This window comes from Acanthopagrus latus, chromosome 12 (genome assembly GCF_904848185.1).
Source record: "Acanthopagrus latus isolate v.2019 chromosome 12, fAcaLat1.1, whole genome shotgun sequence".
Classification (NCBI taxonomy): Eukaryota; Metazoa; Chordata; class Actinopteri; order Spariformes; family Sparidae; genus Acanthopagrus; species Acanthopagrus latus.
Genome location: NC_051050.1, coordinates 4,079,763 through 4,097,903, shown reverse-complemented (window position 1 = coordinate 4,097,903; position 18,141 = coordinate 4,079,763). Strand labels below are relative to the sequence as shown.

The 18,141-nt window shown below is 39.7% G+C and overlaps 2 protein-coding genes across 3 annotated transcripts; both read left to right on the top strand.

Annotated features, from left to right (window-relative positions):
- Window positions 1-448: 448 nt before the first annotated feature.
- LOC119029389 (tripartite motif-containing protein 16-like) lies at window positions 449-3,453 on the top strand. Its single transcript, XM_037116162.1, has one exon. It carries the CDS (start codon window positions 841-843, stop codon window positions 2,479-2,481), a length of 1,641 nt encoding a protein of 546 aa, XP_036972057.1. The 5' UTR covers window positions 449-840; the 3' UTR covers window positions 2,482-3,453.
- Window positions 3,454-3,845: 392 nt separating this feature from the next.
- Window positions 3,846-17,534, top strand: nars1 (asparaginyl-tRNA synthetase 1). 2 transcript variants are annotated; one of them, XM_037117636.1, is made up of 15 exons: window positions 3,846-4,060; window positions 7,130-7,212; window positions 7,781-7,846; window positions 8,138-8,230; window positions 8,436-8,525; window positions 9,238-9,316; window positions 9,537-9,607; window positions 9,972-10,058; window positions 11,208-11,429; window positions 12,774-12,973; window positions 13,251-13,386; window positions 13,506-13,619; window positions 14,399-14,530; window positions 15,459-15,590; window positions 15,785-17,534. In XM_037117636.1, exons 1-15 carry the CDS (start codon window positions 4,018-4,020, stop codon window positions 15,914-15,916), a joined length of 1,680 nt encoding a protein of 559 aa, XP_036973531.1. In that variant the 5' UTR covers window positions 3,846-4,017; the 3' UTR covers window positions 15,917-17,534. The 2 variants fall into 2 exon arrangements, with proteins under 2 accessions (XP_036973531.1, XP_036973532.1); XM_037117637.1 differs by having other exon boundaries at window positions 3,847-4,039.
- The last annotated feature ends 607 nt before the right edge of the window (window positions 17,535-18,141 follow it).

Here is an 18,141-nt window from a genome sequence, read left to right as displayed (position 1 = left end):
GGATCTACTGAAGGATCCAGTGACTACTGGACAACTACTGCATGAATTGTTGTAGGTTAGGAGGTTAGGGTAACTGTCTTTTTACCAATTACTAGAGATCTTTCAAAAGAAAGCTCATAGTAACCTATTTTTTTTATTATGGAATGTCAAACCTGTTTTGATGTCTGTATGATTATTTTATTTGCGGCATATATTTCTGTTGCTATGATTTTTTCTGCTGTTTCTGTTTCAATGCATGGGCCTTATATTAGCAGCAATATACCTCTCCTAGTCCTCTTTTTATGACAGCTTAGTTGATTGCATGTTTATTTGGTTCCTGTTACTTTGCAAATGTGTTTAGAAAGTTATACTATGTCATTAACTTGATCATCAACAGGGGAGGCCTTGATTATTCTTTCCGACGCTGACATGATGTTTTAACGACTGTACGATAAAATTCATTTAGACATTGAATCATTGAATGCAGGCATACGCAGAAATCACAGCGGGGACAGAGGGATCCAACCCAGCCTTCATCACCATCTGCTTCCTTTTGACTGCCATCAAGATCATTGTGGCATACATACATATCCTCATTTACTCTGCTACAGGTGTACATAACATGCATGTTGTCAGAGAGGGCTATGAGAGCAGGCCGCCACCAGGTGGCTGCCACACTCAAACTGCTTCTCTTCCTGGAATGAATCAAACTATCAGAGCACCTCCCTCTTCTTCCTGCTTTCAAGCCATTTCCCTCAGTCCACGTTCTCCACGCCCCTGATCTGCCAGTGTACACATGGGTGTAACCAAGATACTGTGTTATAAGGAAGTACATTTATTCGACTTCAGTCATCAGCTGAAATGGCGCAACGAGGGACTGAGCAGGAAAAACTCCACTGTTCGATCTGTCTGGATCTACTGAAGGATCCAGTGACTATTCCCTGTGGACACAGCTTCTGTATGAACTGTGTTAGAAGCTACTGGGAAGAACAGGATCAGAAGAAAATCTGCAGCTGTCCTCAGTGCAGACAGACCTTCCAACCGAGCCCTGCCCTGATGAAAAACACCATGTTAGCAGATTTAGTGGAGGAGCTGAAGAAGACTGGACTCCAAGCTGCTCCAGCTGATCACTGCTACGCCGGACCTGAAGATGTGGCCTGTGATTTCTGCACTGGGAGGAAGCTTAAAGCTGTCAAGTCGTGTCTGCAGTGTCTGGTCTCTTACTGTGAGCAGCACCTCCGGCCTCACTATGACTCTCCTGCCTTTGAGAAACACAAGCTGGTCGACCCCTCCAAGAAGCTTCAGGAGAACATCTGTACTCGTCACAGCGAGGTGATGAAGATTTTCTGCCGCACTGATCAGCAGTGTATCTGTTATCTCTGCTCCATGGATGAACATAAAGGCCATGACACAGTCTCAGTTGCATCAGAAATGACTGAGAAAAAGAAGGAGCTCGAGGTGAGTCGGCAAAAGATCCAGCAGAGAATCCAGGACAGAGAGAAAGACATGAAGCTGCTCCAGCAGGAGGTGGAGGCTGTTAATGGCTCTGCTGATAAAGCAGTGAGAGACAGTGAGAAAATCCTCACAGACATGAAGCAGCAGATCAGATCTCGCCAGAAGACTGAAGTGACTCACATCAGCAAGCTTCAGGAGAAGGTAGAGCAGGAGATCGCTGACCTGAAGAGGAAAGACGCTGACCTGGAGCAGCTCTTACACCTGGGGGATCAAACCCAGTTTCTGAACAATTACACCCTGCTGCCGCGTCTTAGTGAAGCTTCAGACTCACTCAGCATCAACACACGTTCTCAGTCTCACACCGAGGGTGCGACCGCAGCTGTGTCAGAGGTCAGAGATAAATTACAGGCCATTCTGAGTGACGTATGGAGCAAAACCTCACTGACAGAAGCTGGAGTAGACATTTTACTACCACAGTCAGAGCCAAAGACAAGAAGTGAATTCTTACAATATTCACGTCAACTCACACTGGATCCAAACACAGCACACGATTGTTTATCTTGTAAGAGTAGCCGTGCACATCATAACCATTATGGTGTATGTCACAGGCCAGGATTTCCCCAACATCCAGACAGATTTATTAGCTGGTCTCAGGTTTTGTGTAGAGAACACCTGAGTGGACGTTGCTACTGGGAGGTGGAGTGGAGTGGATGTGAAGTTTTTGTAGCAGTGGCATACAAGGATATTAGCAGAGAAGGAAGAGAAAGTGTGTTTGGAAACAATGTGAAGTCTTGGGCCTTACAGTGTTTCAGTGATAGTTTTGAATTCAGACATAACAACATCAGAACGTCCATCTCAGGTCCTCCATCCTCCACGATAGGAGTGTACCTGGATCATCATGCAGGTATTCTGTCCTTCTACAGCATCTCTGACACCATGACTCTCCTCCACAGAGTCCAGACCACCTTTACTCAGCCACTCTGTCCTGGACTTGGTTTGTTTTATAATAGAGCCTATGCTGGAATGTGGGGAGACATGGAAGACTGAAAACAACAGACACTCGTTCAGAGGTCTTGTGTGCAGTGCTCTGTCTCACATCAGCCCTGGTCATGACCACTGCTATGATATAATATAATATAACAATAGCCGGCGAGTTTTAATCTACTTTCATCTTTAAAAATGTTATTGCTAATTATTCAATTATTAAGCTTGTTTATTACATTTTATATCATAAACTAATATTATGATTCAATTATTATAATCAATTAGGTAAAATGTTTGTATAATATGTAAACAGTTTGAAAAATCTTGATATATACTTAGTTGGGAAAATAGGCGGAGAACTGAGTGAGTTATAATCAAGCAAGAAAAACACATTCATTATTTTATACAATTGTGTGGTGAGATAATAACTTTTGATGTGTTTTGCTGTAAACTATGGTTTATTGTGAGAGCCCTGTAATATCTGAAGGACAGGACAGCAGTAGAGGTTTTTAAAAACAAGTCTTTGTGATAAATGACCTTATAAATACATACGTCATGTTTGAATGGACTGCTTTGATTCGCCATTCGTAGAGAATGATTTCTTTCCTCATCAATATCACCATGTAGACTTGTCTGAATGAACCTGTTGTAATGATGTGCCTGTTGTGATTATTGAGCCTGTAACCTTGTGTGTGTGTATATGTTTGTTTCCGGGTCTTTTTTTCTGTTGCGTGCCTAAACGAGTGGCACCAAGTCATCACTTTTTTATAGGGGGCAACCATAACTAGGGGTGCCATATTTTGAAACACAGAAGCATAGAGTTTTTAATTTGTTTTATTTCTAACACACATCGTATAGCCCACATATTCAACATAATCATCTTCCCCCTGATTTGTGTTGTAGTTTTATAAATTATTGTGTCAAATCCTACTCTTCTTTGTACATTGTTCATCCATCATTTTTAATCACAAGAGAATGATCTTCACTGACTGCCATATTTTTGCCTCAACAGACTAAATAAACAAACTCTGAATATTCATTGTCATGACTGAATAAACACAGTATCATACTAATTTCACTTTGTTTATATGCGTCGGACCCCGCCACCTTTCCACACACAGTGTTGTGGGGACCTTATTTTCCTTTAAGACAAGCTTACATATTCAGTTATGGAAAGAGTAAATATATCTGAGTTAGTATCCTTACCTCATTTATATTGTAAATATTAACTGAGTTTAAATTTATTCTCTAAAACTACATAGCGCCCCTTTAAAATTGTATTATAAGTGCTGATTGGCGTGAACGTGGATTTTATTTTTTAATTGACCAACCACTGAACTGATGGGGAATACTGCCAATCGGATTTCCTGTGTTGGAAGCGACGTTTCCACGCTGGCCAATCAGTGCTGGTTAACTGCAGCTACCGCAAAACCCCGTCGAGCCGCTTCCTCCTCCTCCTCCATGAGATTACAGCGAGCAGCAGCAGGCTGATGTAAAGTTGCACCTCCGCAGCGGAGCAGACACCACCGGCAGTCTTTTCTTCTGGGGTTTCAATACAACACGGCTGTTTTGTTGGACTGGCGCAACACTTGGATTGACATGGCGACGGAGATAGCTAAAGGTGTGGAACAAGTCTCAGTGGGTAAGGGAAGATATTAGCTTAGCCCGAGCTAGTGAGCTAGCTCCCAGAGACATGTGTGTCTTGCGGATTGCATCAGTTGCCTTGATATTAGCAGTTAGCGTGCTAGCTAACGCTGGTATATGTTTCGGTAGGTCTCTGGTCTGGTGTCCATTCAGACGGGACAGATTTACACAATCACCGGGTGCGGCAGCCGAATCATTGTCGGTCATTGATAGCCAAAAAAAAAAAAAAAAAAAACGAACAAAAAAACTATAAGGATACTGGAGGCTAACATTTAGCTATGACAGCTGTCAATCTACAATGCAGCAGCTGCGGCTGCGTCAGTTACCTAGCTAACCCGGTGTATGAAGCCGATCCCACTTTGTTATTATACTGTATTTTAAGGCAACAGACGTAAATGTCACATATTTCACCAATAGGCGGTTTTTCACATTAACGCCACACACAGGGTCAAAATAGTCTGGTGCTAGTAATGAAGCGAAACGTCCAAGGGTGGTGAGCATCAGTCCTTCAAAAAACGGATAGATAACAAGTGTAGAGACATCTTCTAAAATTTAGACGAAGCTATCATGATGTTTCGACTTTCCTGTTCTTTTTTGATGGGAAATATGAGATGCAAGTTGTTCCTCCAATTTTGTGGAGACCTTTAATTGAAAACTCTTCTCTGTATCAGAATGATACTGTCCCCATCCAGTTCGGAGTGAGTGACCATAACACAGCCCTGGCCTCAGCCCCATCCAACACTTGATGAACAGGACCTCAGTAATGCTCCTGTGAATGTGCCTGCAGCCAGGCTTCAAAGTCAGCTGGAACACCTGAAACCAGAGGAGGGTGGAGGCTGTTGTAGCAGCACAGTTGACATCACATTTGGTTGGAGTGTTCCTGTTGTCCTTTTTGTACTTTTTGACAAATGCTCAACCTGATTATATGTCCAGTAATCGTGAAAACTGCCATCACGGTTACCCAGAGCCCAAAGTGATGTCTCCAGGTTGCTTCCTATGTTCAACTACATGCCCAAAACCTTGTGGACCTCAAGTCTCTGTCATACATGACAGAGCGAAGCGGCAAATCCTTACATTTAAAGAGCTAGAACGGGCAAATGTTTGACAGATGTACTTGATAAATGAAACGATTAATGCAAGGTCAAAATAGTTGGCAAATAATTTGAATTTGTTCAGCGATTGGATTAACCGACTTATTATTGCAACAGTGCTTTTTACGAAACATATGTATGTTTTTGATCATGTTTGCCTTGATTGTATAGGTAAATTTTAAATATTTGGCTCCAGTTGTAAACTAAAATTGGAGGCTTTAAACCTCTGAGCAGAATTCTATTCTATATGTCAGTAGCACTCCATTCATATTGTCTGTCTGTGTCCAGTATGGGAAAGCTGCAGATGAGTAGGCACTTTAAAGTGTGTGTTTCAGTTTTGCTTCAGGAGGCAAATGTTCACAATCTGACTCATCGTCAAGGAGTGACTTATCTTGCCGATTTGTGCATCGGGGGGTCCAATGTACACTGTTCTTGACTTGATACTGAAAAGAAAGAGAAAAACTAGGAGAGCATTCCCATTAAATCCTTTAATATTGCCATATAGACGTTTTGGGCAAGATGCCCTTCTTCATTGTGTGTTATCGCAAATTCACAATCCATCTACACCGGTGTGGTAATTTTAGATTACCGCAATCCGCTCAACATGTGCATCCTAATAGGGAGCGCTACATTGATTATCAGTCTATATCTGCAGTTGTTTTCCAAGCAGAAATGTCAAAAATATGATTCTTTGTGTTTCTTGAAGAAGATTTGCTGCTTGTCTCTATCATCTATCAACAGTACAATTAAGAATCTTTAGGTTTTTGGCTGTTGGTTGGAAAAAAAAGAGCAAGAGAAGATGTTGCTTTGGGCTCTGGGAGCTTGTGATGGCACTTTTTCACAGTTTATTGACATTTTATAGGCTAAATTATTAATTCATGTATCCAAAATTTCAACAACGACCATCTTTTAAAAGGAAATTTAGGACAGACTATTAAATTCTGCTACACACCAACAGTAAAATGAAAACAACACTGGAAAATATATGCAGATCTGTAGTTAATTTGTAGTGTTTTTGAACTTAAATGGATGACATATGTTTCTGATGTCCATGAATGTGACAACACAGCAGGCTGCAACAGATTATTGGGAAAGAAGACATTTATTTTAAATTAGAATTCAATTGAAGTATCTTTATTCAGAATTCTTGAGTATTTTTCTTGTGTTATACATTTTTTTAATAATGTAAAATGATCAAAAGTTAGTATTCCCGATAATATTTCCCCAGCGCACCGTAAGAAGTTGGTATGCTGAGTTTAAGAATAGGGGGTTTAATCTATTAATCCTAAAATAATTTGCAGATTAATCAATAATAAAAAGAATTAATAGTTGCAGCCCTACTGCTATAATAGTACTATAACCTGACTTGAAATGGCCTGATGATATTCTCCATAGTTGGCTACATCACTGTGGAGTTAATGTGAAGTTCTGAAACAGAATTAAGAGGACATTAAATACACAAATATACACATTCTCAATGTTTTATATGAAAAGATGTGCAGAATGTAGACAGCCTCAACTTCAGTCTCAATCGAAAATGATCAGATCACCCCTTCTATATGGAATTTATTCTTATGAGCTGCATCTGATTTTAATTTGGTAAATTAAAACTTTTGGTCATTTGGGAAAAACCAATAGTGAACAGCTCGAAGTGTCAACCTTCAAAATGTATACTAATGCCATAGCTGATAATATATAAAGTAGAATTGAAGGGTAAGGGTACTGAGATCCTTTATTTTGATTATCGACAACACATGCCATGAAAAGCCAGAACCATCAATATGTCAGGCTCTCACTAATGACTAACCTAAACTCAAGGTCAAGCTCTCCGACTGAATATTGTTGATATGTCATCCTTTCCTAAAAGAGCTTAAAGTTGCGGTTTGTAGCAAATGATTAAAGCCCTGGGTTCCCACTAGAACTCTCCCCACCTGAGAGGGAGTGCTGCTGTGTCTCACTCTGCCTCTGTTCCACAGGTGAGCTGTATGTGTCGGACAAATGTGGCAGCGACCAGGATGGGGACGGCACGGAGCAAAAACCTTTCAAAACTCCCCTCAAGGTAACCGATCATGTGGCTTCAAGTATTTCTGTTGTTTAGTTCAGTTGTGCACAGGCATGTGCTCTTTAGAATGCTTCATGCTACGGGATTTATTCTTGATAGAAATGTATGAGGGGATATTATTGATCCACTGTTTTTGTTTATGTATTTAAGTAAAGCACAACATATCAAATGGGAGACATTACAGGAACAACTTCACATGGCAAAGCAGAAACAAAAGTGGCATATTGTATGCTGGGGAAGCTGTAGGGCAGTCTGTTATATGTGTTTGTATGTGTGTGTTGAGGAGCAGAAAGGGGGAGTGGTTTAGAAATAATAGACATGGCTGAAGGGGAAATAAGAGAGAGATAATGACTGAATATGAACACAACTGAATATATTAAATAAAAAAATGAAGTGGGGATTGAAATGTGGAAAGGTAAAGGAGGGTGAGGGAAGACAGACAAAAGGAAACAACAAAGAAAATTAGTCTTGGTGGAGTTTCTTTCTGTCTTTTTTTTTTTTTTAATGATCCACTGTTTGATCCACGTCTATCAGCATCTCATTGTGTTTATGAACTTCCTCACAGGCTCTGATGTTTACTGGCAAGGAGCCATTCCCAACAATCTATGTAGAATCACAGAAGGAGGGCGAGGTTTGTATAATAAAGTTTATCTCTCATTCCTTAATTTGTCACTTGAATTATCTTTCACATCTCCTTGCTACATGCATGCAAAAAAAGTGGATCTGGAGAATTTTTACACTCCCAGTTATGATACAGTTGACAAACAAGCGATCACCTGCATTTAACCTCACAACGTGTAATCCACTTTTTCTGGATGGCCAATTTGAAACTGACCCTGTCATATATTCCTCTTATTTGATGTTAATTAATGAGATTTTTCTTATTATTTTCATGTTTTGTTTCTCATCTTTCGTTTCTCAGCGGTGGGCAGTGATCTCTAAGACACAGATGAAGAACGCGAAGAAGGCCTTCAACCGTGAGCAGATGAAGAATGATGCCAAAGACAAGAAGGAGGTGTGTGTTTTACCATTCTCTTCACTTCAGCTCCTGTTAGAACAACACAACACAGATAGTTTGGATTCTCCGCAACTTAATGTTTTGTACTGTTTTTGTTCCTTCTATTTACAGTTTCACTGTGTGTTGTTCTAGTTGAGCTTTTATTCATACATCTATATGACTAGTAGGCATGTAACATGTTTGCTCCATATTTGCTGTACAGGCAGAGGACAATGAGAGGAGAGAGAAGAACCTCGAAGAAGCCAAGAAGATTGTCATTGAGCAGGATCCCAGCCTACCTGAGCCTGAAACGGTCAGTGTTTCACAGTTTATGTTTTTTCTACTTCTAATTACTCCATATAAACTCACTGGATGTTGGTGCAGGTAAACACTGTAACTTTTCATATAATATATCATGATACAAAATGTGAAAAGAAGGTTTATATTACATGATAACATATGTAGTTTACATTTAAGTGTTTAGGGTACTCCACATACATACACATTTGCATTTGTAACTGGTGTATAAATAGCTATAGAGTGCACACAAAACATTGTTTATAGATTCTCATAACTCATGAAGATGTAATCACTGTACAAGATTACTGCTGTGCTACATTAGTGAAGAATCGGTGTTAAAATCTATTCTAAATAACTTATGGTTGGAGTAATTCATCGTAAGTGCTAGTCCAGTTCTGGAGGTGATAAAATCATTCTATTAGCTCCCTTTTAATGGTCAGTAATGAACATGATACATCTTGTTTTTTTTTAAATCGGTACAAAACACAAGCAACACAACACTCAATTTGCCTGAAATTGGCAATTTTTTCTAAATCAAGGACTGTCTGAACAGACAACACATTTGGCCAGAGAGTCGAGGCCAACTATCAGTACTTGACAGTTATTTATGATCTGTGCAACAAATACATTTTTGCAGTCTCAAATAAGAAGAACCGAACCTTAGAAATAGCCCTACTTGTTATTGTGCTAATGACCTAAAGATGAGTGTTGACTGTGTTTTGCAGGTGAAAATCCATCAGCTGGAGGCCAAGAGAGGTCAGAGAGTGAAAGTATTTGGATGGGTTCATCGCCTCAGGAGACAGGGTGAGGAGCCTCATACATGGAAATAAAAATACATCCACATGTTTCTCTTGTAGTTGGTTATAAGAATTTCTTTTTAAATAAATCAAAAGCACACTTTGAAACTGTTTTTTTTCTGTTTCTGGCTTCAGGGCTGAAAAGACAATTCAATTCAATACATATCTCTTTCTTTGAACTTGATTGACACTAATTTTCCTTCTCTGTATTTTCTTGACACCTACAGGGAAGAACCTGATGTTCATTGTGCTGAGAGATGGAACTGGTTTCCTCCAGAGTGTCCTGTCTGATAAACTGGTACAGCGTAATAACTTTGCATTTGACAGTTTACACAGGTGCACGCTTGGCTGGGCAAAACCTGTTTTTAATTTCCAGTTTGTGGACAAAGCATCAATAACAAAGCTACTCTAAGGGAATAAACTTTTAAATGACAAATGTGGGACAGAATGAAGTTGAACCCAAGAAAATCAACTTAGAATGTCACTACTACAATTTTCATCTGATAGCCTTAAATACTTACATAATCTTAGAAGCTTGAATTGAATTGTATTAGCTAAAATGTTTATTATGGTTATGATATAAGGCTACATGTTGACTGTCATATTGTATTCTTCTTTCTGATGCTAACTAACACCGACTTGTTTTCTTGTCTAATCTTCAGTGCCAATGCTACAATGGTTTGGTGTTGTCCACAGAGAGCACTGTGGCTCTGTATGGAACAGTCACTCCAGTTCCTGAGGGAAAACAGGTAAACACACCTGCTGCACACCAGTAAATCCTGCAGTAAATGTTCAGGAAATCACACAACGCGTTCACATGAACTCTAGTAACCTGTTCACTGTGAGATCTACATATAAATGCAGTAGCTTGATAACCTAATGTTTGTAAATGCACATTAGCAAGTTACGATACTTGTTTAACTTCTACTTGTTACTAGTTTTTACTAACAGGGTAAATCTGCCTAAATGTTACAGTCTGATATTCAGCTGTAGAAAGTGATTTCTCAAAATAGATGGTGACAAAAGTGGCAGTTTCATGCAATAATTGGCCATATTAGGTTTCTCCACTCCCATACCACAAAAATGGGAAACTGTTTTGGTGGTGCTTTTGTCTGTTGTATATTAATATGAATTGTACAGAGGCAACAGATCACAAAACTGACAGTTCGGATTGTATCCAGGTTTAGAGTCTCGCTGGTATTATTTTTTTAGATCTGCCAAAAAACCAAAATGGAGCAATATAACTTTGCATTCCATTTGTAAAAGAACGTCAAAGGGGATTTGTGGATTTAAAATGTATAAAAATTATCCAAGTCTAAACTAATTGGCCTATATTCACTGATCTACTGAACTACACACTCTAAAAATTGAAGACTTAAGTAGTGATGGGTGAACTGTGTCACACTTGCGACAGGTTAGCTCACTGGTGGCCTGTAAACTAGGTATGGTTGGTCTCTCTGTGTTTTGGCTAGCATAGCACAGCAGCAGTGTTCACTGACAGGTTATGCTACTGATACTTAACACTGCTTTAATTCCAGTGTTTGTATTGGAAATGGACTTGAGTGACAGTTACTAAAACACAGCACAGTTATAATGCAGTTAACATGCAGGTCACATGCAAGCCTAACAGTATGGGGAGGAATTATTACATTCTGTCACACCACTTGAAAATTGATTTGCACAACAAAGCAAGACATCACAATTTTGGCATTTTTTACTTTTTTGTAACTTGGACAGAAATAATTAAGTAAGAAATTAGACAGACAGACTGTTAAATCAAAAAGAATAATTGATAATGAAAAAAATAATTTGTTGCAGTCCTGAATTGAACCACAACTTAGGAGATGCACTATAAATATGAGGAAGGTGTTCAGTGAGCTGTCGTCTTCCTCTCCCAGGCGCCTGGAGGCCACGAGCTGCACTGTGACTTCTGGGAGCTGATTGGCTTGGCTCCGGCGGGCGGGGCCGACAACCTGCTGAACGAAGAGTCAGATGTGGACGTCCAGCTGAACAACCGACACATGCTGATCCGAGGAGAGAACGTCTCCAAGATCCTCAGGGTCCGATCCACAGTCACTCAGTGTTTCAGGGACCACTTCTTCAGCCGCGGATACTATGAGGTGAAGCACGCAACCTGAATGTCTACTTCATGATAAATTTAAATGTGCGTTTTTTGACTTTTAAAGGAAGAAAAATGTTTGTGGGTTGCATTCTGAATCCAGGGGTCCTGTTGGGTTCAGTTCCAGGTTGATAAAATAACCGGAGTTGTTAAGATCCAACACTTATTCATTGCCTTCTTTTTCACACCACTTTTTTATTCTCCTAACTGCTCTTTGTTTACCAGAAAGAGCAATCTATAAAACATTTAGTTGACATGACAAATATTCTACAGATATACACATTATATCAGCTGCAGCCAGGGCTTGAATTGGAATTTAAAAAAGGTGCCAGGTTGCTAAAAGCTGAAGTGTTGACCTTTACTTCAATAAATGAACAAAAGCTGAAGAACCCCTCTGCCTGTTACTGACTTCTAAATGTGTCCTGAAGTCTTGATATTGCAGCGGTGCAGGGTTAACCACAGTGAGCCCTTTTGGGCAGCAAGCTCAGTGGCTTTTTTTCCCTTGCTCAGCTTCTCAGTTTGAGCTGGGAACATAAATTATCTGCAAATGTGTGTGTGTGTGTAGCCTGGGGTTTGTAGTCTTTAGCTGATTGTCTTATCTAGTATCTTTTGAATGAGTGAACAGCAGGATTTAGCTTTAGTAGCATGTTATCAAATATGAAGGTGGTGCCAAATCCTCTTATCAAATCCAAATCCATTCAAAACCCTTATTGACTATGTCAGTGTAGATAAGTGTCACTTATCTTAAAGTTATAATCATTAAAGCTGTTGTATTTTTTTTATTAAAATAGGTAGATGAATAGCTCTATATTCCAAAAGTAATCACTGTTACAGAGTGTTTGGTCAGTAAACTATGTGTCTTTTAACTAGTCTAATTTAGTAAAAGAGAAAGGAAATGTTCTGGTATCCCTGTCTACTTTATCCAATCAGGACAGAGATCTCCACAACAAGGCGGTTCTGTCAGGTCGTGAAAACTCAGAGAGCAGAATCCTCCTTTTTGGTGCTATGTCTGCCGATTATCGCTCCATGGTCAAGTGGTGACTGAGAGAAAGGGAAGGGGAATACTAACTGCAAAATGGACAGGGAGTTAGTTAAAATGATGGCAACACTGACGGCACCTTTAAGATTTCTGTCCTTGCACACCAAACAGTTGATGGGAATCCTGTTACATGATTTTGTATGTTGATCTGTGGAAATCCAAATGACGGGCCAAAAGACTCTGTGAGAGATTATCACCATCAGAGCTGAACAAATCCAGTCATCTTACCTACACTGTAACCCAAACTTAGTGAGCAAATAACTTTTGAGTCCCTCTAACCGCTGTTTGTTTGTTTTCTGTCTGCAGATCACACCTCCGACCCTGGTGCAGACTCAGGTGGAGGGCGGCTCCACACTGTTTAACCTCAACTACTTTGGCGAGCAGGCGTACTTGACGCAGTCCTCCCAGCTCTACCTGGAGACCTGCATACCTGCCCTGGGTGACACCTTCTGTATTGCCCAGTCATACCGAGCCGAGCAGTCCCGCACCCGCAGACACCTGTCTGAGTGAGTATGATGTTCAACACTTAAATAAGTTCTCCTGTGTAGGAGCTGACAGATATGGAGGTAGAATGATGAACACTGATTCAACAACTGTGGTTACCGTTTATGATTGTTAATTTAGTAAGACATAGGACTGCAGAGTACAGTAAATCTGTGTAAAATGTAAAATATGAATTACATTGGACTCATTCCTTTACCTTGATGAGACCATGTTCTGTCTTCTGAAACTGGGCTTGTGAGCCTCCTGTATTTTGATTATTTACTCTTTTTCTGTATTCAGGTACACTCACATTGAGGCCGAGTGTCCCTTCATGACCTTTGAGGATCTGCTGAACAGACTGGAAGACCTGGTGTGTGACGTGGTGGACCGAGTGCTCAAATCCCCTGCTGCTGAGCTGCTCTACGACATCAACCCTGTAAGTCAAATTTCTTGGGAAATATATGTGTGTGTGTGTGCTCAGACTAAAATATTCACACAGTTTGAATCCTAATTAACGGCTTATCATTCCTTTGCTGTTTTTTTTTTTCCTCCCAGAACTTCAAACCCCCCAAGAGACCGTTCAAGAGGATGAACTACACTGAAGCCATTGAGTGGCTCAAAGAACACGACATCAAGAAGGATGATGGCACTTACTACGAGTTTGGAGAGGTGATTTTTGAACATGACAACACATCCCTGTTTAAATATCCAAAACAAACATTATTCTCCAAATGAGTTATTGTCTACAGACCATAATCACAACACAGAGCTTTGTCAGGAGCCAAGAGTTCACTTTGTAACAGCAGCCATCAAGAGTTGTTAGTTACATTACTGTCTTCAAACTCAGCAACATATTTATTTTGACATAAATATGATGTCCCCAAAACTTACTCTTACCTTTTTTAATGTGGATATTGATTGTGATTAAATGTGAATTAGCTGTGATAAAAGCAGTTAAAGAGCTGATTGTTGAGTCTGTGCTGTTGTCACTCTGAAGTGTAGTTGTTTACTTTGTTGATCGTCTGTGGAGTTGCAGGTCGGGAGGTCCTTTCAGTAAGAAAGTGCTCAGCTCCCCTGCAGTTTTTCACACTCACCTGTAGGGGACATGGCTGTACTGACTATCAGCTGGAGATAAATCTGATAAATGTGAGAAACATTTGACCAACAGTGACATCATGCTTTGATCTGTGTTACAGAGCACAAGATGTTGAAACATCATATTCATCACAAAAAAAATCTTTTTGTTCTAATTCTATCAACGTTTCTTTTTTTGTGACATAGATTTTGTAATAATCAGCTAAGTAAAAAAGATTTGTTTCAGGTTTGAGTGCCATTAACATGAACTAATTCCTACACAAAACTTCATCTTATAAAGTTGCTTTCTCATCTTGAATTTATTGGGTGAAACTTCTCTGTTTTGACGTGTCTGTTGTGTGTCTCACTCTCAGGACATCCCAGAGGCTCCAGAAAGGTTGATGACAGACTCCATCAACGAGACCATTCTGCTCTGTCGTTTCCCTGCTGAGATCAAGTCTTTCTACATGCAGCGCTGTGACGATGACAAACGCCTCACTGAGTCGGTACGAATGTCAGAGCTCACACTTGAATCTAGTTCAACTTTGGGCATAAAACCTAGAGGTCTCACCAAAATGTCTTTTGCATAAGCTGATTAGTTTTTCAGGGACCAGTATTTGGTAAAGAACTAGATTATGAATTTGATGGTGGGGCAAAGGAAAAGAATCTGATCCCCAGTTATGACAGTTCATCCCGTCAGTTCCAAATTTCATAGCAGTCTATCTAATATTCAAACATCTCAGTCAAAACAACAAAGGTCTGCCTCATGGTGGTACTAAAGACAAAGTCACAGCACTAAGTTTATTCCATTCAGCAGTTGTTTCTATAGTTCAATTAATTTTTCAAAACTTGTCCATAATGTCCTTAAGCTGCTGGTTGTTGTTGTCAATTAACATATCTGTTTTTAATAGTTTATGGAAAAAAATAGTGCTCTATAGCTGAAAGGAATAAGATATACCAGGATTTGATGCACACACAATACTTGTTAGTAGGATACATTAGTTGTTGGTTTTGTTCTTTTTTGTAGGATCTTAAGACCATAAGAAATATCTAAGATAATATTGATGTGTCCCTCATATACCTAAACATAAGATTATGCTTCGTCTATAAAATATCCAGAATAGAATGTTTAGTTTTTGTTATCCAGCCTGCTCACTGATTTAAAACTCTTAATACAACCAGAGATGGAAGTATTAGTCACGCAGCAACATCTGTTACACTTGACACGTTCCCATTGGTATTTGTCTACATAGCGTAAGCCTAAATGTGACAGTAGCCCTTAGAACTGATGTTAGACTCAAGACCGGAACTCATAAACTAGGGGCTTCAAGCTGTCCTCCACTTAAAGACAAATTAAACCTGTGCAGGAAGCCGTCATGTTGTTTTCTATGTGATGAGCTGTCTGAATATCTCGTGATTGTTTCTGCGCTGCAGGTCGACGTGTTGATGCCAAACGTTGGTGAGATCGTCGGAGGCTCCATGCGTATCTGGGACTCTGAAGAGCTGCTGGAAGGATACAAGAGGGAGGGAATCGACCCAACCCCCTACTACTGGTACACTGACCAGGTAACACAAAACCTATTTTCTGTTTGGCTTCGTTTACTCTTTGGTCCAGAAAGGAATATCAATAAAAATGATAAATGAAATAAAAAACGAAACATTTTAAATAGACTTGCCGTTGGTGAGGTATTGAGATTAAAAAACAAAAAGCTTGATGTGAGTGACATTGAAATATGTTTGTGACTGTTTGTGTTTTTCAGAGGAAATATGGCACATGTCCTCATGGTGGTTATGGTCTGGGTCTGGAGCGTTTCCTCACCTGGCTGCTGAACCGACATCACATCCGAGACGTCTGCCTGTACCCACGATTCATCCAGCGCTGCCGACCCTGAACGCTCTGACACACTGACCTGGCATGTGGCAGCGCTCAATTTGCCATAAAATGTGTTGCGACAATATTAAATGAAAATAAGTCTGTGTTCTGTCCCTTCAGCTTTTTTATTTTCTGTATCCCCCTCAATTCTGAAGAGTTGAAATCATAGTATACTGTACAAGCTCCCTTTTGTCCGCCTCACTGCCTTTTCCTGGTTTTTTCGATTTGAAAACTGAACCTGATCTTTCCTGCACCCGTTCATGTTGCCTGATTATTTAACCAGTTATAAACACTGTCCTGTGATTGTCTGCAAGTTCTGGAAAAAAATGTAAAACCTTCTTAAATGTGGTCCTGAATGCTGCTAAATAACAACTTAGTAAAATACAAAGGAACGTGGTTGCGGTGCTGATCATTTTAAATCATACATTTTAAGTTAATATTCCTTTGGAAAATTAGGAAAAGGAATAAACTGTAACTTAAAACATGATAGTGCCCTGTCCACCAGCCATACAAGTATTCCTGGTATGTAAGCAGCTTTATTTAAGTAATTGGATACTTATAAAAATGTAAGGACCTTTCAAAAAACTTAGAATCGTAGATAACCTTCAGTAGAAATTAATAGAACTGATGGCTAGGTTTTCTGCATCACAGCTTAATTGGAATATATAACGAAATAGTCACATCCACTCTCAGATTTACGTTAATGAGGTTCAGGAACCAAATAGTTTGTCAAAACTAAAACTTTGAATACCTAACTTTGAATACCTAATGTGCATTCCCATTTTTCTCTCATGTGGAACAGAATTCTATCAAATGAGTATGAGTCTTCATACAGTGAGCCTGTATAGAATGTCTTGTGGCCAAAAACTACAACCATCAGACACTCAGTAGGTTAGAGTCACAGGAATAAAAGCACGAGTCGCGTGGAACAAATGTGGACAAATCGGTGTGTCCTTCCTGCTCAGGATGTCAGAAAACTATGGAAATGCATTCATCGAAGACAAATACATGGACTTTTTCCTTATTGTTATGGCACCTTTCTCAAAAGTAGAAGATCTGTTCTCATAATGATATGATGAAGTCTGTTTTCTCTCTTCTCACATGAATGCAGTGTTTCTGTATAAAACCTATCTAATGTGCAAACATCAGTGATGGTGACGGAACGTTCGTGTCTGATGACCAGAGAATGAATTCTCTGTCAATCAGTATGTGGACGCTTGTGATGTCATTTAGTTTAGTATTGATGTTAAGATCCCAATCATGATAAATACAGCGCTGCCACACAGACGCACAAACGCACACACACCAAACTGGAGGCCCACCGTCCTCATCGTCTCTTGGTGGTATGGTGTTGGTTATACTGTCAGCGGTTGGTTAAAACTCCAGTCACAGTGACATCACCGCTTCCATGTACTTCTCATGTGTTTGAGAACATTTCACTCCTAACCTGAAAGAACAAAGCTGGGACTGGAAGTGGAAGGTTGAAATTGAAACCTGGACAGCAGCTTGTCCGTCAAATGATTGTGATTGGTGGTTTAGACATGCCACCGGCTCTCATCATGTTTGTCTGCTCTGCCTCTTGTGAAATATGACAACAATACTCAGTAACTGCACTTGAATAAAATGGTATTCAAACAGGTGATTGTACGAGGGTTTTTCTACATCCTTATTTTTCCTTGCAGTCAGTTTTAATGTGTCATCTCACAGCACACAAAGTTCATTTATATGATGCCTTTCAAACAAAAGTATTTTAGGTGCTTTACAAAAGGCATATAACATTAACATTTTAATTTAAAGCAACAGAATGAAAGAAGATGGAGATATAATGTTTAGTTCTGGTTATATCTGGTAGAAATATACCACCATAGCAAGAACAGTAATATACACTAAAGAAACAAAAAATATATGACTTTAAAAAGGTATCTGAGAGTTTAGCTTAAGCCAAGTGTCGCTTTCTTCACTTATGGAAAATAAAAACTTCTAAAAGTACATTTTAGAGTAGTCGATATAATTGGTATAGTTAAATATATCTTTATGGGACTGCTGGTTGTTTTAATTAGTGGACCCTGGTGCTCATTATCGCAGCAAGGCTGACCTGAGTCCTTCCTGAGGAAATCCACAGTCCAGCAACATTAGAAGGCTTAAACAAACGGCCCACAGGCTTGTGTAGGCAACTGAGAGAGACGGGGAAGGTCTCATTTTTCATGTCACATTACAATCTGCCCACATATGACCAATAAATGG

Excerpts from the sequence above, each read along its gene's own strand:
- LOC119029389 (XM_037116162.1), top strand. The coding sequence starts at position 841 with ATGGCGCAACGAGGGACTGAGCAGGAAAAACTCCACTGTTCGATCTGT.
- nars1 (XM_037117636.1), top strand. The coding sequence starts at position 4,018 with ATGGCGACGGAGATAGCTAAAGGTGTGGAACAAGTCTCAGTGG. Across the intron at positions 7,213-7,780 it reads CTTTCAAAACTCCCCTCAAG|GCTCTGATGTTTACTGGCAA; the intron begins GTAACCGATCAT and ends ACTTCCTCACAG. Across the intron at positions 11,430-12,773 it reads TCAGCCGCGGATACTATGAG|ATCACACCTCCGACCCTGGT; the intron begins GTGAAGCACGCA and ends TTCTGTCTGCAG.